The 25,969-nt window shown below is 43.5% G+C and overlaps 4 protein-coding genes across 5 annotated transcripts in view; 2 read left to right on the forward strand and 2 right to left on the reverse strand.

Moving 5' to 3' along the window:
* LOC108412008 (tripartite motif-containing protein 16-like) overlaps nt 1–3,082 on the reverse strand; it is an 11,366-nt gene extending 8,284 nt beyond the window's left edge. The window contains exons 1-2 of the mRNA XM_017683848.2: nt 2,234–3,082; nt 562–657 (exon numbers count right to left, since the gene is read on the reverse strand). Of these exons, the coding sequence (XP_017539337.1) occupies nt 562–657; nt 2,234–2,830 (693 nt within the window). The 5' untranslated portion in view covers nt 2,831–3,082. The remainder of the gene's footprint in view (nt 1–561; nt 658–2,233) is intronic.
* Nucleotides 3,083–4,653: 1,571 nt separating this feature from the next.
* LOC108411998 (leucine rich adaptor protein 1-like) lies at nt 4,654–6,289 on the forward strand. The gene is made up of 2 exons (XM_017683834.1): nt 4,654–4,839; nt 5,783–6,289. The coding sequence occupies exons 1-2, from the start codon at nt 4,654–4,656 to the stop codon at nt 6,287–6,289; spliced, it is 693 nt and encodes a 230-aa protein (XP_017539323.1).
* Nucleotides 6,290–7,311: 1,022 nt separating this feature from the next.
* LOC108412009 (tripartite motif-containing protein 16-like) lies at nt 7,312–16,886 on the reverse strand. Its single transcript, XM_017683849.2, has 6 exons — nt 15,874–16,886; nt 15,023–15,118; nt 12,986–13,219; nt 12,039–12,198; nt 11,238–11,297; nt 7,312–9,657 (listed from the first exon to the last, which is right to left on the reverse strand). Exons 1-6 carry the CDS (start codon nt 16,468–16,470, stop codon nt 9,128–9,130), a joined length of 1,677 nt encoding a protein of 558 aa, XP_017539338.1. The 5' UTR covers nt 16,471–16,886; the 3' UTR covers nt 7,312–9,127.
* A 6,000-nt stretch (nt 16,887–22,886) lies between these two features.
* LOC108412011 (NACHT, LRR and PYD domains-containing protein 12-like) overlaps nt 22,887–25,969 on the forward strand; it is a 31,068-nt gene continuing 27,985 nt past the window's right edge. Inside the window, exons 1-2 of one of the 2 annotated variants that reach the window (XM_017683851.2) lie at nt 22,887–22,992; nt 24,529–24,638. In XM_017683851.2, coding sequence (XP_017539340.2) covers nt 24,592–24,638 — 47 coding nt within the window. In that variant the 5' untranslated portion in view covers nt 22,887–22,992; nt 24,529–24,591. The other variant, XM_037533766.1, reaches the window with a different exon arrangement.

A 25,969-nucleotide genomic window follows, 5' to 3' on the forward strand; every position in this document is an offset into this window, starting at 1 on the left:
TTTTGGAAAATAACAAAAAGAAGAAAAACAGGATTGTATGATGGAAAGAGTCCTGGCTAGTGGGCAGGTTGAGTATAAAAAGTTAATTAACTAAAAACAATAAGCAAACTTTGGACTCAACTAAGAAGCCTGAGTTGTGTGAATTTCTAAGCCCTCAAGTTAAATCAGCTCAAGAAAAGCCATAAAATCAGTTACTAAATCACTTTGAGTTGAGCTGACCGCTCATGTTCAACAGCGAAGAAGAAAATGCTAAACCAACTTCCAATACGGAACTTTGGAAGGTGTATAAAAAATATGTCTGGAGGTTGAAAACAAGTTTTCTGAAAAGAATGGAAGCTCGAATAAAAAAGGCACAGAGTGGACACACTAAATACTGAAAATCTATATTTCGTTGTTGAGGCTGTATTTTTATCATGCATGCATCCTAATTAAGATGATGTTTTCCTGTTGTAACGAAGAATCAGCTGGTGACTCCTCAGACAGGAGAAGAATGGTGACTGATCCTGAAACAGCTCTGCTATAAACCTCCTTATCTCGTTCTCCTCCTATTCCAAAACTGACCTTGTGAGACTCTACAGCCTTTCTCAGCTGCTGAAGCTCCTTCTCTCTCTCCTGGATTCTTTCTCGGCATTTTTTCTGAGTCTCCACCAAAGGTTTCTGTACAGAAACAAGAAAAAAGAAAAGACAACTCATAATTCACCCCCACTGTGTTTTAAAATGAAGTAATCATGTATTATTTTGTCCATCATGTCCCTTATAGTGCCTTAACAGTCATGTATTCACCTGTGTCACTCTGTGTCTTTGTCAGGTCTCGTGCTTGTTCACGTTCTGTCCTTATAGCCTGTTTTCCTCAGTCAGAGCCTGTGTGCTTATGTTTTTACTCTGGACGTAGCAGGTTATGTCTACTGCGCTGCTTTCTCTGGTCAGCTAACCTTGTGCTGCTCATTCATTTCACTAAACCCCAACACTCACACTTACATCTACTCATGTCAAACAACCCGTTGTCACAAATGTGTCTGGGATCATACGTTTCTCTCTGGGATTTTCTGTCTGGGATGCTTATGAGCGAACGCTGTTGTCTTTATAGTTTACATGTTTTTGTCAAAAGAGACAGAAATTCAGAAAAAAACGCCTCAACTGGCACAACGAAAGAGACAATTCAGCTACTTTAAGGTCACCTATTGCTGACACGTGTAATTGTACTCTCACAGCTTGTATAATCTACATAGAAAAGCACTGACCAATAGAAAGCCCAGTGGCAAGCACTGCACACTCTACACACACACACCCATATACATCTCTACATCGGTCTATTGAATTCAGAACCATTAGCCAACTGTATTTTGCACACAGAGGAATTAGACCTCTGCATTTAACCCGTCCGTGCAGTGAAACACCCACATACACGCACGCTAGGGGCAGTGAGCGGTAGGCAGCCCTATCCACGGCGCCCGGGGAGCAACTGGGGGTTAGGTACTTCAGTCATGGACTGTCAGCCAAGGGGATCGAACCAGCGACCTTCCCTAACCTCTAGCCTACGACTGCCCCCATATATATATATATATATATATATATATATATATATATATATATATATATGCCCTGCAATGGACTGGCGACCTGTCCAGGGTGTATCCTGCCTTCCGCCCGAAGACTGCTGGGATAGGCTCCAGCACCCCCCCGCGACCCTGACGGAGAAGCGGCTTGATGGATGGATGGATATATATATATATATATATATATATATATATATATATATATTTATATATATATATATATTTATATATATCCATACATTGTATGTAAATTTCATGATGAGTAGACTAAAAGAAATGGCTTAAAAATACGTGGAAAGTAGGTTCCACTGATTTACATTGCAAGTATGTTTACAAGTTTACAAGTATGTTTTTTCCTTCTCCTGCCTTTAAGCTTTAAATTTCCCTTTTTGTTCGGATTGTAACTTTACAGGAGAAGGAATAAAGACCATCTTTACTTTTAATGTATGTCAGTGGAACCAGACTTTTTCCTGAGCCAATGTGGGCCGTTTCTTTTGGTCCATCCATCATAAAATTTACACCCAATCTAAAGGACAACAGGTTTATTTCCAAATTACGTCAAAAACTGAAAAACGACAAAAATGGAGATATGAGGTTTTGTTCTGACAGCAGCGACATGTAGTGTAGATACGGTGCTGATCCACACGTTTTGAGGAGTTCTTGTAAGGGTTTCTCACCTGTTTGTCAGCTCTTTCTGTTGCAGTTGACACGGTGTCGTGTCCTTTATGATCATCCAACATACACAGCATGCAGATGCACTGCTGGTCAGTGCGACAGTAGACCTCCAGCAGCTTCTCATGCTCAGAGCAGATCTGCTCCTGGAGTCGTCTGGACGCTCCGACCAGCTTGTGCTTCTTAAAGGCGGGAGATTCGTAGTGAGGCTGGAGGTGAGTTTCACAGTAAGAGGCCAGACACACCAGACAGGAACTGCAGGCTTTTCGTTTCCTCCCAGTACAGAAATCACATTCCACGTCTCCGTCTTCAGGTCGGGAAGAACAGTGAGCAGGAGGATCAGCCTGGAGCCTTGCCTCCTTCATTTTCTCCACAATGTCAGCCAGCATGGCGTTTTTACCCACAACAGGCCTTGGGGTGAAGGAGTTTCTGCACTGAGGGCAGCTGTAGGTTCCCTTCTGATCCTCCTGATTCCAGCAGTCATGAATACACACCATACAGAAACTGTGTCCACAGGGAATGGTCACCGGATTCTTCAGTAGTTCAAGGCAGACTGGACAGCTGAACTGGTCCTGAGCCACTGAAATGCTGGCCTCTGCCATTTTACAGAAATTATATACGAAAAGCAGTAAGACTCACAGTCCCAAGCAGCAGCTCAGAATTGTCTTTTTCCTGGTTCTGAGTGAGATCCCTGCGCAAAGCAGGGTGGTCTGATATGTGTAAGGAACACAGACCCCAACAAACAAACCAGCAGCCTCAAAAACAGATGACAACCATCCTTCGGTGTAAGTGTCTCATTAAAAAGAAAAATCCAAACACATCATTTCGCACTGGCAGACCGTCACACGTCCAGATTACATAAAAACAGGGATCAGTTTCGGTTTCATTTCTGCTGTACTGAGAGTAGGAGTGGCTCAGAGCAGGAGCAGGACAGAGAGAGAGAGAGAGAGAGAGAGAGAGAAATAGGAGTCTGTGTGTCAGGTGTAATACCCGTCCTCGCCACCGTCAGCCTCACCTGAATCCTGACATTCACCCTGACCCCTCACCTGCAGCTCATCTCACCTGCCTATTTAAGGACCTTCAGTGCACTGACTCAGTGCGGAGTATTGCCAGGTTACCTGCATGCCGAGCCTTGTCTCCGCTTTGTTGATCTTTTTTGATTGCCTTGGCCCTTTCCTGTGCTCTTTGATTGCTTCTGGATCCCCCTTCGGTGCTTTTGCTGGTTTTGGATTTTTCTAGTGTTTTGACCTTTGTTCTGTTTTTGACTCTGACTCTGTGTTTTGGATTAAACGGGATAATGGATTCTAATCAGCCTGGAGCGTCTTCCTCACACTGGGTTTCTGTGCCTGCTCTGGTCTCATTCACCAGCATGAAAACCAGCTCAGGTGGACACGAGTTGCCAGTTTATTACACTGTAAACATTACACTGTATTACACTTTAAACCAGGAGTGTCAGACTCCACCTCTAAAAAGGTCCATGGGCTGGAGAACGCTTATGATCTCAATTGTACGTGGAGTTTATTTATCTCTTCTGAAGGACACCAAACTGTAGTGCTCTCAAGAGGTTATAAGGGCTTTTCCATGTTTGGCAGTGATGCTGCATTTTAAACATTTTGGAAGCAGCTTGGCACAAAAATGCATTTAATACTAGAAGATACAGCGATCAGGCATAACACTATGGTCATCGTCCATCTTATCAGCTCCTCTTACTGTATAGCTGCACTTTGTAGTTCTACAGTTACAGACTGTAGTCCATCTGTTTCTCTGATACTCTGTTCTTCAGTGGTCAGGACCCCCATGGACCCTCACAGAGCAGGCACTGTTTGGGTGGTGGATCATTCTCAGCACTGCAGTGACGCTGACGTGGTGGTGGTGTGTTAGTGTGTGTTGTGTTGGTGCGAGTGGATCAGACACAGTTTCAGTGAAATCAGCAATCGCTACACTCCTCACTGACCACATAACGGCCCTCCCACAAAAACTCTTGAAAAGCCACTAATTGAAACACTTTCATCTCAATCTTACTTTGTTTTCAAGTGCTAAACACTCATTTGTGCTTAAGTATGAATCACCTGTCTTACCAAAGCCTGCTGCCCCCCCACCTGCAATGTTTTTGTATGGGAACCTTCTCTCTGTGGCACTAACACAATCACATCCTCTCTGACCCAGACTAGAACAGTGCCTGTGAAAGCACCTCTGGAAGCTTTGTTTGTGATGGGAGCGCACAGTCATTCTGTTGTGCTGCTTTCATTGTCGTCTTTCTAGCACAGCCACTGAATGATTATCTACAGCTCAAACTCTGAGGCGAGTCAGTAAACAGCCAGGCCAAGAAGAGAAGCAGATAAGAAGAGACTCCAACTGTTAGACTGTCTGCAGTGATTTTTTATGGCTCATAAGGTAAATAGCTTTGGATGTGAACGTGTTGGAGATGGAGGCTGAGAACATGAAGGCATCCTCAGTGGATCTGAGAAACCTTGAGGCTAAGGTTGGAATGAAAACACCCGATAGTCTTCTCCGATGGATGCAAGCTGATGTCCTGGATTGCGACTTGCTCGAGTCGGAGTGCCTCCCCAGTGACCTTTTTACAAAAATCGAAACCATAAAACTTGAAATGGTGAGCCTAGTTTGTGTGCAACTCAGGCCTAGTCCACTTTATCTGTGTACTGTGTGTAACTATGGCTTAAAGAACCTGTAAAACAGTTCAAAGGGTCGTTCTGGCCTCAAACTACAGCTTAACATTTAATATTTATCTAATGTAGTATTCTATAGCGCAGCACTGCGTCCCTCAAATGTACTGGTTTGATAGAATTCACAATTATGCTATATATAATAATCTCTTACTACAATTCCCAGCATGCATTACACAAATAATTCATACAGCTATTGGAGATACATCCAGACTGATAGTCTAGCCACTTACCTATAAGCTAAAAAGTACAACAAAGCTAGCGTTAGTTTAACTCTAATCCTGGTCGTCAAATAAAGCTATGAAGAATACAGTAATTCTGTCTTTATTCCATACAAAATGGGCCACAGAATATAATAATTACAGTAATAATGATCTGAAGACTGGTACTAAAGTCATTATGACTGCAATAAGATGTTCAGCTACTTAGCAGCAACAGCTTCTGCCTTATATCTGAATTCATTGGCAAAATCCAAGACACTTTTTCGAAAGGTTCCCCCACCTTCAATACGCATCATCAGAACGGGGTTTGAAGTGCTTAAACCAGAAAAAACTCACTGTTGAGACCTTTATAGCACTACAGGAAGCAAACAGGCATGTTCGCAACAGATGTTGAGATGGTTACATGTTTCATTTTGACCACAGTATCTCTATAAAAGTGTCAAGCCTGGGTTTGAGTCCCCGGCCGGGCGACCAGAGCCCCTTCTGTGTGGTGCTGTGACTTGTAGGTAATAACGTATTGATACGGAAGTGCCTGCACAATCACTGCCGAGATGCAAGTGTTACCACATAAATTAAGCGAGGTTGTTCGGTTCTTAGTTTAACTTCTCTCTTCTGTCTTGATCTCGTTCTCTCTTCTCTGTTGCTACAGAGGAAGTTGCGCTCTGCAGATGTGAAGATCCTACAGCAGCTGGAGGCTCTGAGTGAGGAGATGGAATGTGTGCGATGGCTTTGGGAGGAACGAAGCTTTCACACCAGTCTGACCACCAACCAGAACGGCCAAAACGAAACCTTCATCTCGAACAGCCAGATAGTTTCCGATTTAGATCAAGAAAATGGCAAAACGAGGCTAACATCAGCAGAACATGCTGAACTTTATGGATATGAGAGTGGAACTGACCGATCTGTGGTTAGTAGAAGTTCTGACCACTCCACGATGAGACCAGAGCTTCAGGAAGCACCGGTATTTGATGAAGAAACAATAAACGGGTACCAAGGACTGCTACTAGGCCGTGTGGAGAGTTTAGAAGCCCAGGCTCCAAGGCCAAAGGAAGAGCAGAATGATCCAGATCCATACCTGCTTGCTGGTGAGCTCCTCTTGGGTTATGATGTGCGTTGGCGTTGGGTGGAGCGTGAGGATGACGTGATGTTCCTCTGATGGAGTGTATACAGTATGTTTCCTGTGTTGCTGTTGAAGTAAGGCAATGCAGCTTTGCCTGGATATGCAGAACCACCACTGTGGAATCGGTACTTTGGGGTTGGTTGGTTGTAATTCTCAGACACCATGCAGTCTGGTCAAAACACGAAAAACAACCAACACAAAGTCGCTGGTTCTCTTTTACTGAGGTGCTCAAACGAATGACAGCTTGGGAAGGACATGATATTTAATATTCTTGGTCTTTAAGAGATGTATTTGAAGTTTTGTGACTGCTGAACACTGCCTGCAATCTGGACTTGTGTAAAGAAGGGACTAGCTTGGCAATTTTTACAAAAAAAAAGAAAAGAAATGAGAACATAAAGAACGTATATGTAAATACTCTCACCAAGCACTTTCTTAGGAACACCTTGATTCAATACTCATCGTTTTTTTAATCCCCAGACCAACATTCCTTGGCCACATCACCCTCCCCATTTTATGGGGACATTAGTTTTTCTTTTATTATTAATGTCGCAACTCATCGTTGTTCGTAGTCATACAGATACAAAGTGATGTGGTACCATAACCACCCAACCTCCCTCCCTGGAGCCAATGATCAGTGAGTGCAGATATAAGTCAGGCGTTCCTAATAAACTGCTCAGTGTGTATATAAACATGTGGTTTGACACTCTTTTAAATTTGAAAATTTCATATACTCTCTGCATCCTTTTAAAATGAATTATAAACACTCCATATGTATATGTAGATAGATAGATAGATAGATAGATAGATAGATAGATAGATAGATAGATGAAAAATATAAAACTAAATTTAACCAAATTGAATTAATTAATAATTTCAGTGGTTATAAAGTTATAGCATAATTTTATTTATAATTTATAATTTTATATTTGAGCGTGACTGACTGATTTAGAGATTGAATTTAAAGCTGAAACAGATCATGCAGGCATTCCACTGATGTGGTGACACATGGCTAAAGGCCCTCTAAACTGTAGATGAATCTAATAAATTAGTGCCAGGTGTTGAATTTGAACTCAAATCATATTTAATTAGTTCATTTGCGAAATGACACTCATTTACAATTATTGCATTGACAGTGCAAAGTACAGTTGCATAAATTGTGTTGATAAGTTGAGATTCAAAAATTCTAAAAAGGAACTGATGCGCAAAACTTCATTGTTCTTCATTGTCATTTTAAATTTGTCATTTACAATCCAACACACAGAATTCTGCAAATTACAGAACCACCCAAAAGCAGAATATAGAAAATAAACTTTTTACATTTAGCTGGACTAAAACAATGTGAAAAAATCAATAATGCTGATTACAATTTCATAGCAACAGAGCACTTACACACACACTTACACACACAGTCAGGCTTATTACATTACACTGCATTCTAGGTATCTAACAACTACTAATAACAGTTGAGAGAAGAATTTGAATGGACGGTATGTCTATATGAATTTTAATGGATTGTATTTAAAGGCATGTTTTGTGCAAATGTCAATGCGTAATGTAAACAAATGGGGGTGGGGGGTGGTGGGGGGACTGTATACAGTCTTTTCCGGGATGTTCAGGGCCAAGGTTCATTTTCACAATCACTAGATGCATATTTTTGCCCTGTAGCCTGAAAGTTTATGAAATATAGCTCACTGTTGTATTATAAAGCCAAAATAAAAGAGTGCGAATGTGTTATATCCAGGCGTGGTTTATTAATTTTATTTAATGTGTAAAATGCCTCATAGACATGCATCCAAGACAAAACAGGACATCTTGCTAGAACCTTGAGCAGAACCTTCCATTTTCACTTGTCTTGAAAATGACTTTCATACACTTAATCCAACCTTCTCACTGATCCAGATCACACCGGAAGTGGCTACTTACTTTTGTTCTCATTTAAAAAAATACAGAAATCATTTAGTGCTAATTTTATTATTTTATGTGCATTCTTTTATATTGGCACATGTTTGAGCCCTACTATTTATTATTGCATGAACTTGGAATAGAATAAAATAAATATGTTAAACGTAAGTCGATTTAACAGCTGCTGTTTCGGTATAATGCAGTGCAGTATACTGAAGTACATTTGTTTGACATGTTCATAAATATTATTTCTCAAATCTATATGTGCCACAATCGTTAACACCCCTAGAAATTAATATCTAATTAAAGTCCATTCACATTCATATGTTATGCATCAAAGCTCACCTGAGCAAGTAGGAGCACTGCCTGTTTGACTGGGGCATAAATAAGAGGTGACGATACAGCAAAAGGTTGTTCAGCTGCACAAATGAGGAAATGGCTACAAGAAAGTAGCTAAACGTATTGAAATGCTCATTTCATCTCAGAGGGAAATGCGTAAGAAGTTTAAATCAACTGGGCATGTTAAGAATCTGATGGGAAGGGGACGCAAGTCTCTATTGACCCTATATTCAAGGCTAGCTCAAGGACCTCGTCCTCATGGTGAAGTATGGTGGTGGACATAAGTGGTATGTGATGTTCTTCCCAAAGCCCTGGACAACAACTTGTTCAGATGGTATGATGGACTCCATCAAGTACCAACAAACATTAAGTCAACACTTGATTGCCTCAGCCAAGAACCTTAATCTGGTCTGTGGTTAGAAAAGACACCTCAAAATCAACACAACAATTGTTCACTGACCACCGAACTAAGATTCGATTCCATCCCGGTCCCTTGACTGAAAAACCCCCCGGAAAACCTGTGGGATGAGCTGAAGAGTGTGGAACCCAGTATCTGAGGGATCCGTACCACATCTCATCAAGCTAGTCGCTCATGCCCATATGTACCTTTTCATTGCTTATTCATGTGCACATCTATTTTGGTGGAAGAGCTAGATTTACTGATGATCCAAGACCAAACCCAAACCCAGCGTAGAGCGGCTGAGCGAATGTGGTCTGGACTCTGTGGAGGAGGGTCATCGTATCAGAGACGCTGTAGAAGGACAGAGTTCCTGCCCTGTGGTCCACATAGACCCCTATTCTAGAGGAGCCTTTGGGGATGTCGGTGTCTTGGTTATTGTGTCGGAATTTGTTTGCAGAAGAAGAGCAGAGCAGTCGCCACGACTGGTTATTCCATCCAAACAAACACTCATTACCTTTCCCCTTCCTGCTGATACTTTTATAGGTCACTGCTATATCAACCCCTCCAGTTCCGCCGCATTCAGCCTCCCAGTAACTGCGTCCTCTCACACTCTCTAGACACATCACCTGACGCCACTCATCAAACCTCTCTGGATGGTCAGGATAAGACTGGACGCTGTCGTTGTAGGTCACCACTGTGTTCCCCTCAGACAGATGGAGGTGATTATTTGCTGTTTTGGGGTCCAGTGTGAGCTGGCAGAAATCTGAGGGAGAGAAAATTCATCGTCAGCTTTTAGAAAAGAAAACGTGTCCAAACATAGTATTGATGCAAAAGTTTGGGAACCCCTGGTCAAATGACCTGCATTGCAATAAAATAACACATCCTCTACAGAGAACACACTTCGGCATACATGACTTCAAAATTACTGCTTATTTACTTAATGCAACACACTGGAAATAAATAAAAAAATAACTGTTTTATAAAATAACTATTTTATTTTTCTTCAAATTATTAAATTCAAACGTAAATAAGTAGAATTTTCAACCATTTGTCTCTGTGTTCACACACTGTGAAATTAGCCCTCTGCATTTAATCCACCCATGCAGTGAAACACCCACACACACACACAAGGGGGCAGTGAGCACACTTGCCCAGAGCAGTGGGCAGCCCTATCCACGGTGCCCGGGGAGCAACTGGGGATTAGGTGTCTTGCTCAAGGTCAGCTGAGGGGATCAAACCAGCAACCTTCCAGTCACAGGGCTGGTTCTCTAACCTCCAGCCCACAACTGCCCCCAACATTTACATGTTGCATAGAACGTCCTGCACTAAAATGTCACATTTAGACCCGGTCCCATTTCACCCCTCGACCTCTATCACTTAGTCCTTAGCCCTCTGCTTTCTGTGTTCTCGTCTAGGGGTAGGGTGTCCCAATTTTTGTTGAGATAGAGGCGTAGGGTGAAGAGTTGGGGCTACATGACCCTCCTAACAAAAGTTTTTCAGAGACTATAATCAGAGTGTTATGAGAAAAAAAAAGAAAAAAAGAACTTCACAAATGTGAGAATTTTCTCTGTTAAAAACTTACAACAATCACTGTTTTATCTTAGTTTAATGTTGTTTCAGTGTATTCTGGTCATTTTCTTCATAACGAGCATAAAAATCACTAATAGCCTGCCAATGTCTCAGTAGCTAGCTAGCTAACTTTCCCGTTCCACCTTAAATAGTCCAGCACAGAATGTGCCTGCTGCACCATTTAAGGTAGAACGGGAAAATTCGAACGAGAATCTGGAGAATATCTGACTTCAGCTTCACATCCCTGAAGAATTAGTGGTGGGTGATAATAAATAATTGCCCCCCTCTTTGAAGGCGTCTGATCCCTAAATGTAACTAAAGCCCAGCAGTGAGGAGCTGAACTTTCCCCTCCTCTGCTGTCCCTGCAGACGGGCAGGGTCGCCTACAGAGCGGCGCTGGTAGCTGTTAATGAAGTGATGCTCTTTTAGCTGAATCTCCCATTTCATAGGGAAAGATTTCAACCACTACCCCTTTTTAAAGGGACATTCGAAAACAACTGGTGGGGGTAAAAAGAGGAAATGGGACTGGGCCTTAAGTTTGTTCCCAGCTGAGGACGTGTTAACTTATTTTCACGATCAACAAAATATGCAACTTTGTGCTGTTTATATTGACATGTCACACAGACCTTTAACCTTTAGTAGTGACACTGTCTAGGAATGCTAGAACGATTGCTTTGGCATCTGTTTGCTTGGAAATGTTGGTGTTCTTTTCTGAAATTGTGTATGTTTCTGAGGGAGAGAGAAAAAGAGAAAAAAGAAAGAGGGATAGACTTACACTCTAAAAAGTCTTCTCTGTTTTGGGGTTCAGGTGGAGGAATGATATGCACTTGCTTCACTACAAAAAGATTGAAACAGTTATTGAACAGCGGATTCTATTTCAGGTGGATTAATTTGTTTTATATACATATATACACTGTTTTATATATATATATATATATATATATATATATATCGCTGTTGTCGAAAGAAAACCTCATATCTCCAAAATAACAACTTTACAGGAGAAGGAAAAAACCTATTTTACTTTTAATGTAAGTCAATGGAACCAGACCTTTTTCCAAATCATTTTGGGCCCTTTCTTTTGGTCCATTCCTTAGGAAATTTACAGACAACGTAAAGGGCAACAGGCATTTTCAAATTATGTAAAATACTGAAAAACGACAAAAATGGAGATATGAGGTTTTCTTCCGACAGCAGTGATTATATTATACTGCACTTTCTCACAGCACATTTGATGGGAGATTGATCAAGAATGATCTTTTGCTACAAGGGCTGATGAGGATGTGAAAGGCTGGTAATGTAGTTTAAAGTTAGTGTGTTTTCTTCGTGCCATTACGGCTATTGTTGTGCTATTTCAGCTATTTCTTCAGTGTAAAATGACAGCAGTTCATTTAATGCGATCTCACTTTCTAATATTCTAAACCACAGGTTCTGATCACGCTTGCTCTGAAATGGCATTTCTTTTGTCTGTGGTATTAGTGTGAAGTTGCCGTGCATTTGAATTCATTTTTTAATTTAAAAACACATCCAAGTTCAAATCATCGTAGAAACTTATCGCGGCGTTCGTGTAAAATACCTTCAACTGATGCCTTTTTGAATTCCTCTTTCCATAATTCTTCCAGCTTCTCTTTAATCTGAGATACACACTTCGCTACCTCCTCAAAAGAGAGGTCAGAACTGACAGTGATGGTGGGTACGTCTTCAGATCCAGAAGGAGCCAAGAGAGACTGGAAACTCTATGTTGAGAAAAAGGCACAAGGCAGAAGAGGCATTGAGAATTATTGTTTTTAAAAGGTCTCAAATCCTGATTTGTTTAAATTGCTGGACTAAATTTCAGTTATATACTGTATAGACAAGCATAACTACAGTTGCATGCCAAAGTGTTGTAAAAATAACAATTTCTGCAAAGGTTAATGCACAGGCGCTTTATTTTTGATTAACTTAAACATTAAAAAAATAACACCCGAATTGTTAACATGCAAAGGTTTTGACACCCTTCTGATTATAAAGTCTTAGACCTGAACCCCCTGGGGTCTACGAACTCGCTGGCGTGTCAAAATCGATGTTTCTATATTTATTTCATTAGTTTGGGAGAATACAGTGCAGACAGTTCCTAGATATGTAGAGTCACCCTTTCAATTCCATCTTATCATAAGTTTGTTGTTGGCTCACATCCAGCGTTATGAAGGTCTGAAGAGGGGCTGAGATAAACGTCGTCTACCTCTCACCATGTGGAACTGGTGGATAAGTGTGTCTGTCTACATTTTGTGTGAAACTGACCAAAGGACACTCAGGAAATCACTAAGGACTGACCCATCAAGGCAGAAGTTGACTTCAGAGAGACGCGCGAAACAGCAAGCAGAACGTTTACAGCCGCTGAAGTTGTTTTGGAAAGTGGTGATGAAGATAACGGAGCGTTTTGATATCATGTTATATGCAAGTGCCTTTAATTTGAGTTTAAGAAGAGCTCTTTAGGCCTGATATGAGTGTTTCAAAAATATCCTGGGTGTCACAGAGCTTTACCTGGAGGAAATGGATGTGATCTTCTGAGTGTGAGAGCTGCTCCAGCTCAGCGTCTCTCCTCCTCAGCTCAGCGATCTCCTGCTCCAGTCGCCACAGGAGTCCTTCAGCTCGACTCACTGCAGCTTTCTCCTGAGCTCTGATCAGCTCTGACACCTCAGAGCGTTTCCTCTCAATGGAGATGATCAGCTCAGTGAAGATCCTCTCACTGTCCTGCACTGCGGCCTGAGCAGAGCGCTGTTAGTGGACGCAGAGAGGAGAGAGGGGGGGTTCTGTTAGAGGCCGCCCACTGGTACATTAGCAAACTAACACCTGGGCACAGTATCCTGAAAGTAAGAAGTAAACTGCTAAGGACAAAACTAGATATCTTCATGAATGAGCTGGACGTCCTTCTGAATCTCTTCAGTGTTGACGGGACCCCGCTCATCCTCCTTGGTGATTTTCTTTATATTGGATAATCCCCTTTGACTTCTTGGATCAGTAATCTCTCACAGACTCTCTCCTTGTGTTCTCAGCATCCCCCGACATCATTCTCCTCCACTTGCCATAACCTGCACTCCATCCCACTGCTGTCTCAATGCCTGTACAATCATAATTACACCTCCACACCCTGCCTCATGTCTTTCTCTCACCCTGGAAACTGCTTCACTTAACCTTCAGTGCCTCATGTCCTCCGGATCAGCAAGAGCTCGCTCACCTGCCTTATGGCTGATTGGTGTTCTTTGCCGTGACCACATAGAACTCAGAATGGCTCAGAGAAGGCTTCCCACTGGAAGTAACTGCTGCAAAAGCATCTTTCTACTTAGAGAAACCAGGAACATGAGCATCCAGGAACATTTCTCTTCTTAGTTCCCTCCCCTGCCATTCACTTTTCTAAACCCAGAAGGTTTTGTTACCTTCTTTGAGGAGAAGGTTAAAAGGATCTGTCAATTATTTTTATTTTGACTCTACCACTCCTCTCATCAGTCTTCATCCTCCCCCTCGTAGATGTAGTCCAACCACCTGCCCACTAGACCCCATCCACATTGCTCGGAACAATCTTCCAGGACCTACTTCTCTTCATCAATTTCTTCATAAATAGCTCCTTGTTATCAGGTCATGTGCATTCAAGACCACCAGGGTGGTACCTATCCTGAGGAAGCCTAGGCTAGGCAGCTCACTTCAGCTACTGACTTCTTTCCTTTAAAATATTATGCACTATTTATCATCAGTTGTCGCTTTTACTCATCCAGAGCAAACATCTGGATCCCAACAAATCTGGCATCAAGCCAGCACACTCAACAAAAACTGCTTTTGAAGCAGGGATATGGGTGCTCTATATGGCTAGATCAACCAAACTGGCATCACTAACGTTTGCTCTTTACCTCTCTGCAGCCAGTAACACAGTCAACCCAGAGATCCTCCTGTCCTCAACAACCTTGCAATCCCTACCTGGAGGGGCACCACTATCAGGTAACATGGAGAGGATCCACATCCACTCAGTGCAGACTCTCCACCAGAGTCCCAGAAGGCTCAGTGCTCTGTCCTATTCTCTTTTCCCTTTATACTTGCTCCCTTGGTGAGGTAGAAACTTCTCTTGCCTTCCTCTACCACTGTTATGCTGATGACACTCAACTCAACCTTCTTTCTCTTCTTCTGATGCACATGTTCCTTCTCACATCTCATCATGGACGGCACCCCATCACCTGAATCTGAATCCTGGCTACACAGCCCTGGAGCTACAGGTCCTCACTATGCACATATGCCTTCAAGAACTGCCAACTTTCAAGACAAACATCGGGACTTTTCTCTGTCCTGGCACCCAGATGGTGGAATGAACTTCACCTGGATGTCAGAACAGCAGAGCTCCTCGCTGTCTTTGAATATATATATATATATATATATATATATATATATATATATATATATATATATATCGACTGAAGACTAGTCTCTTTAAAACGCATTTCATTTCATGCACTCTTGCAGGAGCTGGTCCCTGGAGTTGCAAAACAGAGCTTCTAGACATCCTCTTATTCTTCGTCTCTGTTCCAAACTCACCTTGTGAATATCCACAGCCTTCCTCAGCTCCTGAAGCTCCCTGTCTCTTTCTTGGATCCTTTCCTGGTAATTCCTCTGAGATTCCACCACCTGCTTCTGCAAAAACAAGCAAAAAAAAATCCCATTTACCCATAATTCACCCCCAGTATAGTTGAAGCTTAAGACATTTAGACCGTAGCCAGTTCACATTAAATCACCATTTTGGGTTTTTATTTTGAATGCATTACAATTTAGCCTCTTGCAAGTTCTCAGAATTACGCCAATTCTTGCTGGTTTTTTTCTTTTTTCATTTTGTTTACACCAACATTTTTGACAGCAAAGAATAAGGTATATTATTTTCAGCTATTCCTGTATTGGGGCAGTCGTGGGCTGGAGGTTAGGGAACTGGCCCTGTGACCGGAAGTTCGCTGGTTTGATCCCCAGAGCTGACAGCACATGACTGAGGTGTCCTTGAGCAAGACACCTAACCCCCAACTGCTCCCCGGGCGCTGCGGATTGGGCTGCCCACTGCTCTGGGAAAGTGTGCTCACTGCCCCCTAGTGTGTGTGTTCACTAGTGTGTATGTGGTGTTTCACTTCACAGATGGGTTAAATGCAGAGTGAAATTTCCCCGTTGTGGGACTAATAAGGGTCTCTTAATCTTAAAATATGTATTCATCTGGGACACCACTGTGTGGTATCATGTTGAAGCCAATTCTGAATGTTGTATATGTTTAGTGTTGTTGAAGCAGTGTTGACACTAACTGACACATTTCAATCCTGTAAACTAACTGCACTGTTCTCTCAGTGTAATAACCCACACCTCGGTTGCCGATGAGTAGTTGTAGGAAAGCGCTATAATGTAATTGTTACCTGTTTCTCTGCTCTTTCTGCTGCAGCTGATATTGTATCGTGTCCTCTGTGCTCATCCATGGTGCACAGCATGCAGATGCACTGCTGGTCAGTGCGACAGTAGACCTCCAGCAGCTTCTCATGCTGAGAGCAGATCTGCTCCTGGAGTCGTCTGGAGGCTCCGACCAGCTTGTGCTTCTTAAAGGCGGGAGATTCGTAGTGAGGCTGGAGGTGAGTTTCACAGTAAGAGGCCAGACACACCAGACAGGAACTGCAGGCTTTCTGTTTTTGTCCGGTGCAGAAATCACACTCCACGTCTCCGTCTTCAGGTCCAGAAATATAGCGAGCAGGAGGATCAGCCTGGAGCCTTGCCTCCTTCATTTTCTCCACAATGTCAGCCAGCATGGCGTTTTTACCCACAACAGGCCTCGTGGTGAAGGAGTTTCTGCACTGAGGGCAGCTGTAGGTTCCCTTCTGATCCTCCTGATTCCAGCAGTCATGAATACACACCATACAGAAACTGTGTCCACAGGGAATGGTCACCGGATTCTTCAGTAGTTCGAGGCAGACTGGACAGCTGAACTGGTCCTGAGCCACTGAAATACTGGCCTCTGCCATTTTACAGCAACAACAAGGAACACCAAAGTCTTGTGCAGCAGCTCAAAGAGAGAGAGAGAGTTCTTGTTTCCTGGTTCTTCGTGTTAAAGCGTCTAAAGGAAGCGTCTCTTGTTTTATACCGAGAAAGATAGCGATACTCACACTGACTCAAATGTAAATAATGAAGACCCTCTTACTCAGATATATTAATAGCAAGAGTGCAGAGACGCCCAGACTCACCCAGACCCGGACTGCAGAAAAACACAAAGATTTACTTTCACTTTCACTTCCACTTAAAGGGGATTTCCAGAAACAAGGCACGCAACAGTGGTGATGTGAAATGAAGCTGCCATAGAAACATCCATAGCAACAATCCTCACAGTGGTGGTGGGATCCAGACTCTGAAGAGTTTAATGCCTGCGAAAGCTCCCTTAATGGAGTTCTTGCATACCTGAAGTTTGAGGCAAGACCATGCCCAAAACTCCTCCTTCTCAATTCCAGCTTCCTAGAAATACCAGTCCTTCGCTCCTCTTTCTCGTGATGAAATTTCACACCCCACCTCCTCCCCCTTCTCCTCCACCTTGTGCACACCTGCACGTGATGTTTCATATACAGGGGGGTTGGCCTTCTAGTGGCCCGCAGAAGCTGTACTGAGCTCCGGTCCACAATTCCTCAGCGTTCCCCTCCTCCCATTTACCAGTGGCCTGCATTCACTAACAGAAAGTTGCTACATGTAATAGGTGCACATACTGCCTGATGTCTGAGACATCATTTTATGATAGTTTTGATGTTTTTGAAACTCTGCTTCCCTTTGCTGGATTTTCAGCGTGTTACAGGGAGCATGTTATATTATTGTTATCTATTAATTATATATAATTTTATATTATAATGTCATAAGACTGGCAATTTGCTTCAACACTGTGTCCGTTCTGTTTGTGGGATTATTGCTTTTAGGTTTGTGCTGGGTAATCTGGGTAAAGTGCAGTTTACAGTTGAATTAGGTGTCTATGTACGGCTAATGTTGGTACACTGCCGTTTTAAATGTAATATTTTTATTGTAATGTTTGGTATTTCTGATTCTCCAGCGTTGTGTTGTAACAGTAATGCTGTAGAAAATGAACTGATATCTGTTGATACCTCTTACAGACTGACAAGCCTATTGTCCGCGATTCACTGGGGAATAAATCAGGCACCCTCAGGCATTAATTCCACCCCCTTGCCTTATTAATCCTGCCACCAGGCCTGTCTTGGCCACTGGTGGGTGATCAGCATGAACCAGTTGAGACCATCTTGAATTCCAGGTGTGTTTCTGAGGCCAGAACCTAAACACTCATGTTCCTTAGATGTTTAGATTAGAATTTGAGTAAACAGTTCTACCACTGCTGGAGGAAGCTCTCACACCACATTGTTATAATTGTGGTATAAGATTTTCACTTTTTTGGCTAAACTTATCGTTCTTTTAAGAAATGTGACAAAGTGCTCATTTCTGAAACCTTGTTTTAAGCATGTAATTCGGTAAGTGAGTAAAGTATATATTACAGTAGTACAGGAAAAAAAATGTACAGTACATTCAATCTTAACTTTTAGTAAGACATAGTGTGACATAGTTTAGTATGACACAAGCAAACATTTATGTGGAGAAATACACCGATCAGGCATAACATCCTGACCACCTCCGTGTTTCTATGCTCACTGTCCATCTTATCAGCTCCACTTACTGTATAGCTGCACTCTGTAGTTCTACAGTTACAGACTGTAGTCCATCTGTTTCTCTGATACTCTGTTACCCTGTTCTTCAGTGGTCGGGACCCCCACGGACCCTCACAGAGCAGGTACTATTTGGGTGGTGGATCATTCTCAGCCCTGCAGTAACACTGACGTAGTGGTGGTGTATTAGTGTGTGCTGTGCTGGTCTGAGTGGATCAGATACAGAGGAGGAGGTGGTCATAATGTTATGCCTGATTAGTGTAAGAGCTAAAACATTTAACCAAAACCAACAAGAAGCTTCACCACCAGCGAGGCATTTATATTAAGACTATGAGTGAGGGTAAGGGATACTTTTTTAATCCCACAACCGGGGAAATTCCACCTCCACATTTAACCCATCTGTGAAGTGAAACACCACATACACACTAGGGGGCAGTGAGCGGTGGGCAGCCCTATTCACAGCACCCAGGGAGCAGTTGGGGGTCAGGTGTCTTGCTCAAGGACACCTCAGTCATGGACTGTCAGCACTAGGGATCGAACAGGCAACCTTCCAGTCACAGGGCCAGTTCCCTAACCTCCAGCCCACGACTGCCCCTGTGGCTGCTGGTTATAAGTTTTGACAATTGAAGTAGAAATTTGACAAGTGAAACCCAATAAAAATCATATTAATTGTTAATTGACAATAGCTGAATAAGACTAGTCCATTTAATTTTTTAGATATCAGAATTTGTGGTTCTTTGAATCACTCGATAAAAGTTTGGTGGTGAGATTGTGAACAAAGAAGCACAATACAATGAGAACTTGGACATAATCAACCAATGATTCCTAAATTTATCTCAGGTGAGTTTTCATACGTTTGGTCCACAATAAAGCACAACAGCACAACTTTACACGCTTATTTTAGGGAATTAATTTCCTGGAGATGAAAGACTGCTACTCTTTAGGTTCCTAAATCTCTTCCTTATTTGCCAGATTAACCTGAATGTGGTTTTGTTACAGCATGCCTGTAAAGCATTTGAAAGCACATCCTGTTTGCTGAATTGAAGTGTATAAAGCCGAGCCCCTAGACCTGCAGACTGCTTCTACAGACATTAGTGAAAGAATGGGTCGCTCTCAGGAGCTCAGTGAGTTCCAGCGTGGTACCGTGATCGGACGCCACCTGGGCAACAAGTCCAGTTCTGAAATTTCCTCACTACTAAATATTCCACAGTCAACTGTCAGTGGTGTTATAACAAAGTGGAAGCAATTGGGAACGACAGCAACTCAGCCACGAAGTGGTCGGCCATGTAAAATGACAGAGCGGTCAGCGGATGCTGAGGGGCGTAGTGCGCAGAGGTCACCAACTTTCTGCAGAGTCAATCACTACAGACCTCCAAACTTCATGTGGCCTTCAGATCAGCTCAAGAACAGTGTAGAGAGCTTCATTGAATGGGTTTCCATGGCCGAGCAGCTGCATCCAAGACTTACATCACCAAGTGCAATGCAAAGCATCGAATGCAGTGGTGTAAAGCGCCGCCACTGGACTCTAGAGCAGTGGAGACGTGTTCTCCGGAGTGACCAATCACGCTTCTCCGTCTGGAAATCCGATGGACAAGTCTGGGATTGGCGGTTGCAAAGGGTGGACCGACATCATATTAAACCCTATGGATTAAGAATTGGATGTCATTCAAGTTCATATGCATGTGAAGACAGACAAGTGAATACCTTTGGAAATATAGTTTATTTTATACAGTCATCTAATGTAGCCATTTATAACACCCCAGCAGCACTGCTATGTCTGCTTTGTCAAAGTGTACAGCTTCTCATGCTCAGAGCAGATCTGCTCCTGGAGTCGTCTGGGCGCTCCGACCAGCTTGTGCTTCCTAAAGGCAGGAGATCCGTAGTGAGGCTGCAGGTGAGTTTCACAGTAAGAGGCCAGACACACCAGACAGGACCTGACAGCTTTGTGCATCTGTCCGGCGCAGATATCACACTCCACATCTTCAGCAGCAGGAGCAGCGACAGATCTGAGAGCCATCGTTATCTTCAGCTTCTCCATCACTTCAGCAATCATCACATTCTGGTGTAGAACAGGTCTCGGGGTGAGGGAGTGTCTGCACTGAGGGCAGCTGTAGGTTCCCTTCTGATCCTCCTGATCCCAGCAGCCTGTAATACAGTCCAGACAGAAACTGTGTCCACAGGCAGTGGGGACTGGATTATTCAGCACATCCAGGCAGACTGGACAGCTGAGCTGGTCCTGGTCCAGTGAACTGATACTGGCCATTTTCACACAGTTAGATAAACAGTGTTAGAACCAGCACTACAGAGAGAGTCACGTTCAGCAGCAGCAGCATCTGAGACAAGTGAAACGAAGCTGTGTTTTTCCCTGAACTGAAGAATAGAAACAGTTTCCTGGTTCATGCCTGCCTGATGGATGTCACTCATCATTTCTCTGTACTTAGCCATATGTGAATGCACTCTATGGCCAAAAGTATGTGGACACCTTGCTGGACATCCCATTCTAAACCCATATAAAGGCTTTCCACTAGACCCTGTAGTGTGTCTGTAGGACTTTGTGCTTATTCTTACCTGTAACAGGGATTCTGACACTAGGTGTACCAGGTGTTCCTTGGCATTGTAATCTAGGTTGGAAATGGAAACTAGCTTGGGATATACATGGGCACTCAAATACTCTTTTAAGCTTTCAAGGTGCCAGTGTTTAGGTATTAGTCAGGTGTTCACTATGTTTCATCTCAGGATGTTACAGAAAGCATGCATGGTAACAATTCTTGCTTGTATTTGCAAGTAAGTGTTACACTTCGCTACCAAGTTCCTGACAGTGAACGTGCTGCCATGGACACATTGATAAGGCTGTGACTGGGAAGCCAGAGAAAGTGCAGCTTAATTGCCAACTAGGCTACCTACCCTAGCTGAAGACAAAGAATCCTTGTAAGCATAAGCAACTTGTTAGCTCTGTTAGCTCATCAGTTCATATGAACGGACAGCTCGTGTTACTCCAATGTCCCTTAGCTGTGTCACGATTGGCCCCTCACAGTCCTCCATGTGCTTGTGTTTACCCTTTCTTGTTTTGATTCTTCCCTGTCCTGCCCCCTTGTTTCCAGACCCTGCCCTTGATTATTCTCACCTGTGTTAACCACCTGTGTCTTGTTTACCCTCGTTGTTCCTGTATTTAAGCCAAGTGTTTTCCCCTGTTGGTTTGCTTTGTATTATATTGTTTGGTCTTGTTCCTTCTGGCTTCCGTTGTGTGTTTAGTCTGTGATTCTTCTCGTCATGTCTGTCCCCCGATCTCTCCGTGTTGGCTCCTTGACCCTGGACTGAGAATGGATTTACCCCTAATAAATCTTGCTTATCTCAGCACATGCGTCCGCCTCATCATCGCTCCCCAGCATTACAAGCTGTTTTTAAATAGTATGTTCCTCTGTGCTGCTGTATTCAAGCCTACAGCACTGAAACAGCCCAATTTTAAGACTCAGTCCGTTTTCCTTCCCTTGTTAGCTGAATATCCAGTCATGAACTCTTATGGATCTTCCAATATCAAAGTTAGTCGGAATGCGTAAAACTAGAAAACTTACTTTCCACGATACCCTTCTGGTAGTAAAGTGTCAAGCGAGAACAAACACTGATCCTCATCCCCTTCACCTCTTTAAGGGCTGTCAGTGTTGAAATACCACATTAGGCCCAGCAGCTTTTTCACAAGCGATACAAAGCCTGAGGACAGCTAACGTCACATTTTTATATTTGTGGCTTCAAGGTGTGTCACGAGGTCGGAATATGCACCTGAAAACAAACACATTCGTGACAGAAAACTGATCTACAGCAAGACCTTTCCTGCTTTTTATAACTGCTTTTTGCTGTTGAATAAGCCATTTCAGCTTTTTGTTGAAGTGCACCACCTGCTGGGCTTGTTTTTATTTTGGCTCAGTACAGGAGAAGCAGCAAATCTAGTCAGTCTAAATCAAGCAATACAGAAAACGACTTACTGTTGTTATGTTGGCAAAGTAATGTTGCGCTTAGTAGTAATTGAAGAGTTTCGTTCCACAATGTTTGTAACAATTATGGGTTTAACAAGACTTTGAAAAGAATTTACAGTGGGTGGATAAGAGAAAACAGAGCATCTAATACAGCTGGTTTTCATCATAATGTGGTGTAGATATTTCTTATGTGTGTACGCCGAACAACATACACAATAAAATAAAGCTCATTCTTGAAATGGTCTGTAACATGTTTTAGAAAGCTTCAAAGGCAGAGATGCCAGCCATTGTGACTTTAGTGGTGTGGTTAAAGGTGGAGTTTTTGATGAGTGTTTTATTTTGTTGCAGTAAATTTTACAGCGAGATTTAAGGTTAGATTTCTCATATTTACAGTGTGAGCTATTTAACCATGGAGATGTGCTTTTACCAATATTTACAAAGGGTGCCAGAAATGATGAAACTGAATGCAGTTTTCAATCTTTTTTAACTGATTCTTGGCATTTGGAGCTGTTTCTATCGTCGCCTACATATAATTCATATAATGTTTTCCATTTTTTATGTTTTATAAGCGCAGCATGTTTTTATCAGTTGTCTTGAAGGACATTTTGGCGATATTTCTTACGGAACACAGGAAAAGAGAACCTCAGACCCTCAAACCGCAACCGAGCGATTCTATTGGTTAGAATCGTCGAGCTGGCGAGTTGGATCGGCCTTTTGATTGGTTGATTCCGCCACGACCCCGCCCCCTGAGAGGAGCCCGTAGACCTTTCCTAAAAAGCAGCGGAACTTCCTCGCAGACACCAAACCGAAAGGACCGGGGACCGGACGGCGTTAGGGGCCGAGGGAGCACCGTAAGCGCCGCATGGTGGGTTTATAGCGTTAAACGTGGCTTTTCTGACGTGTGGATTAAAAACAAGCGCGCACGACTTCCCGGCAGCTTAGCGAGGGTTCCAGCCCACAAAGCGACCAACGCAGCCCTGTTATGGAGACCAACACCGCAGACGGCCCATCGAGGACAGGCAGAGTCGTGTGATGCATTGTCAGCTGTAGTGGACGCGCGGTTTGAGGTCCTGCTAACACAGCCTGGGATGGTGGAAGTGGATCTTCAGCCTGTTTCCTGCCTCTACTGCACGACTTCCTCAACGGCTGGGTAGATTATGCACAGTGCTTCCTCAGAGTCCCGCAGAAAGGCTGAATGAGGTTATTACCTATTAATAAGCTCATGGTTTTCTTATCAGGTGTTGGCCTTGAGACTGACACAGGATGAAGAGTTGCTGCTGGTCCCTGGTGGTGTCTAATGGTACCTAATGGTGCTCTGTGTTCCAGGGATGGGTTCATATCGCAGTGTAAAGGGGTCGGATGTGTTAACAGGTGTTCTGGGACTGATTCCAGGTTCATTTGTTTCCCAGCGGGACCTAAAGGTGTTCTACAGGGATATCATTTCATGGAGCAAAAACAGTCGTAATTACTTTTCACAGTTTTGGGGCAGTCGTGGGCTGGAGGTTAGGGAGCTGGCCCTGTGACCGGAAGGGCGCCAGTTTGTTCCCTAGAGCTGACAGTCCATGACTGAGGTGTCCTTGAGCAAGACACCTAACCCCCAATTGCTCCCCGGGCGCCGTGGATAGGGCTGCCCACCGCTCCGGGCAAGTGTGCTCACTGCCCCTAGTGTGTGTGTATTCACTAGTGTGTATGTGGTGTTTCACTTCACGGATGGGTTAAATGTGGAGGTGGAATTTCCCCATTTGTGGGAATAAAAAGTATCACTTAACTTACACGCTCATTTTCCAGAGTCCAAAACGCTTGGTGGTGGTGTGTTAGTGTGTGTTGTGCTGGTCTGAGTGGATCAGACGGCACTGCTGCTGGAGTTTTTAAACACCTCAGTGTCTCTGCTGGACTGAGAATAGTCCACCAACCAAAAATGTCCAGCCCACAGCGTCCTGTGACCCCTGATGAAGGACTAGAGGATGACCAACACAAACTGTGCAGCAGCAGATGAGCTGTCGTCTCTGACTTTACATCTACAAGGTGGACCGACGAGGTAGGAGTGTCTAATAGAGTGGACAGTGAGTGGACACAGTGTTTAAAACCTCCAGCAGCACTGCTGTGTCTGATCCACTCGCACCAGCACAACACACACTAACACACCACCACCACCACGTCAGTGTTACTGCAGTGCTGAGAACGATCCACCACCCAAATAGTACCTGCTCTGTGAGGGTCCATGGGGGTCCTGACCACTGAAGAACAGGGTGAAAGGGGGCTAATAAAGTATCAGAGAAACAGATAATGGACAGTGAACGTGGAAACAAGGAGGTGGTCATGATCTTAAGCCGGACTGGTGTATGCACAAACTTCAAAGTAACATTTGCTGATGAAACTCACTCTAACTCTTTTTTCGCAGAGTCCCAAGAGCAGCTTCTCCATTCTCCAGCTGTGACGTTGTACTGAGACGTTCAGCTCCGTAATGGAGCCTCATAACTCCAGTGGTGGTGGAGGAACCTCTGAACCAAAGTGAGTAGTTTTCTTTCACTGGCTAAAAATATACAGAGCTAGAGCATGAGAGTGGCATCTTCGTCTCCCAGCTAGGAGTCCCTGAAGAATGGAGTCCCCTCAATTCAGCAGTGGAGCTGTGCTTTTTAAACAAACTAGGAGCTTTAGTGCTTTACTGTACCGTCAAGAATGAACGGCTGTGTAGGAAAGCGTCACACGTAGAGCAGCACAGGCCCAGCAACCAGTCATCATGACCCACTAAACCAGGGGTGCACAACTCTGGTCACGCACTGTTTAGAGGTTTACCTGCTTAAACACACCCACTTAACCTGCCAATTAGCATATAAGTGTAGTCAGGTGTATTGGAGCAGGTGAATCACCAAACTGGCCCTCCTATAGTGCTATAGTGGCAGGTGCCAGAAAACAAAGGGGCTGTGAGCGCAATATGAAAGGCTGACATAGACGAGATTGCATGCATCACTTTGCACTTGGCTGTATTTCAGGGATGCTCTGATTGATTTGAGAAGATACATTGGTAACACATTACTGTAGGATGCTGTTTATAAGGCAACATGACACCTACATAAGTTTGTCATGACAACCAACATAAAGTGATACTTTTTTAATCCGACAACCGGGGAAATTCCATCTCCGCGTTTATCCCATCCGGGAAGTGAAACACCACATACACACTAGTGAACACACACACTAGGGGGCAGTGAGCACACTTGCCCGGAGTGGTGGGCAGCCCTATGCACGGCGCCCGGGGAGCAGTTGGGGGTTAGGTGTCTTGCTCAAGGACACCTCAGTCATGGACTGTCGGCTCTGGGGATCAAACCGGCAACCTTCCGGTCACAGGGCCAGTTCCCTAACCTCCAGCCCACGACTGCCTCATGTAAGTATTTATTTATATAAGTATTAATAAATGCTTGTCCCAATTAGCATCATTCGCTACAAAGGTTACATTTGCCAATTTTGATCAAAGTCAGCTAAAGTAGCTTTTATGACGTCTGATGTAATAACAGTTATGTAGGGTTGTGTCAGTTGTAATGACAACCTTATGTAGGTGTCGTATAGCCTTATGAACAGCACCCTACAGTAAAGTGTTACAGGTTTTCTAAATTGGTTTTTCACTCCGTTTTCGGATGCGCTGTTCATGAGGCCTGGCTCTGTGCACGGTCCTGTCTCCTCCTAGAAAAGTGCACCCAAACACGTAGTGCAGCAAGGACAACAAGGGACACATCTGCCCCATGTTTTGGAAATGATGTTCTTGTCATTCTGCGTGATGTACTTGGAGGTTTTTAGTCATATCTTAACCTTATCAAAAATAGTTTCTTAGATTTTACGTGGGG

This window comes from Pygocentrus nattereri, chromosome 2 (assembly GCF_015220715.1).
Source record: "Pygocentrus nattereri isolate fPygNat1 chromosome 2, fPygNat1.pri, whole genome shotgun sequence".
Classification (NCBI taxonomy): domain Eukaryota; kingdom Metazoa; phylum Chordata; class Actinopteri; order Characiformes; family Serrasalmidae; genus Pygocentrus; species Pygocentrus nattereri.

Coding starts and splice junctions, on each gene's coding strand:
- LOC108411998 (XM_017683834.1), top strand. CDS start 4,654: ATGGAGGCTGAGAACATGAAGGCATCCTCAGTGGATCTGAGAAACCTT. Junction 4,840..5,782: donor AAACCATAAAACTTGAAATG/GTGAGCCTAGTT, acceptor CTGTTGCTACAG/AGGAAGTTGCGCTCTGCAGA.
- LOC108412009 (XM_017683849.2), bottom strand. CDS start 16,470: ATGGCAGAGGCCAGTATTTCAGTGGCTCAGGACCAGTTCAGCTGTCCA. Junction 11,298..12,038: donor CAAAAAGGCATCAGTTGAAG/GTATTTTACACG, acceptor ATCTTTTTGTAG/TGAAGCAAGTGCATATCATT. Junction 9,658..11,237: donor CAGAGAAGACTTTTTAGAGT/GTAAGTCTATCC, acceptor TCTCTCCCTCAG/ATTTCTGCCAGCTCACACTG.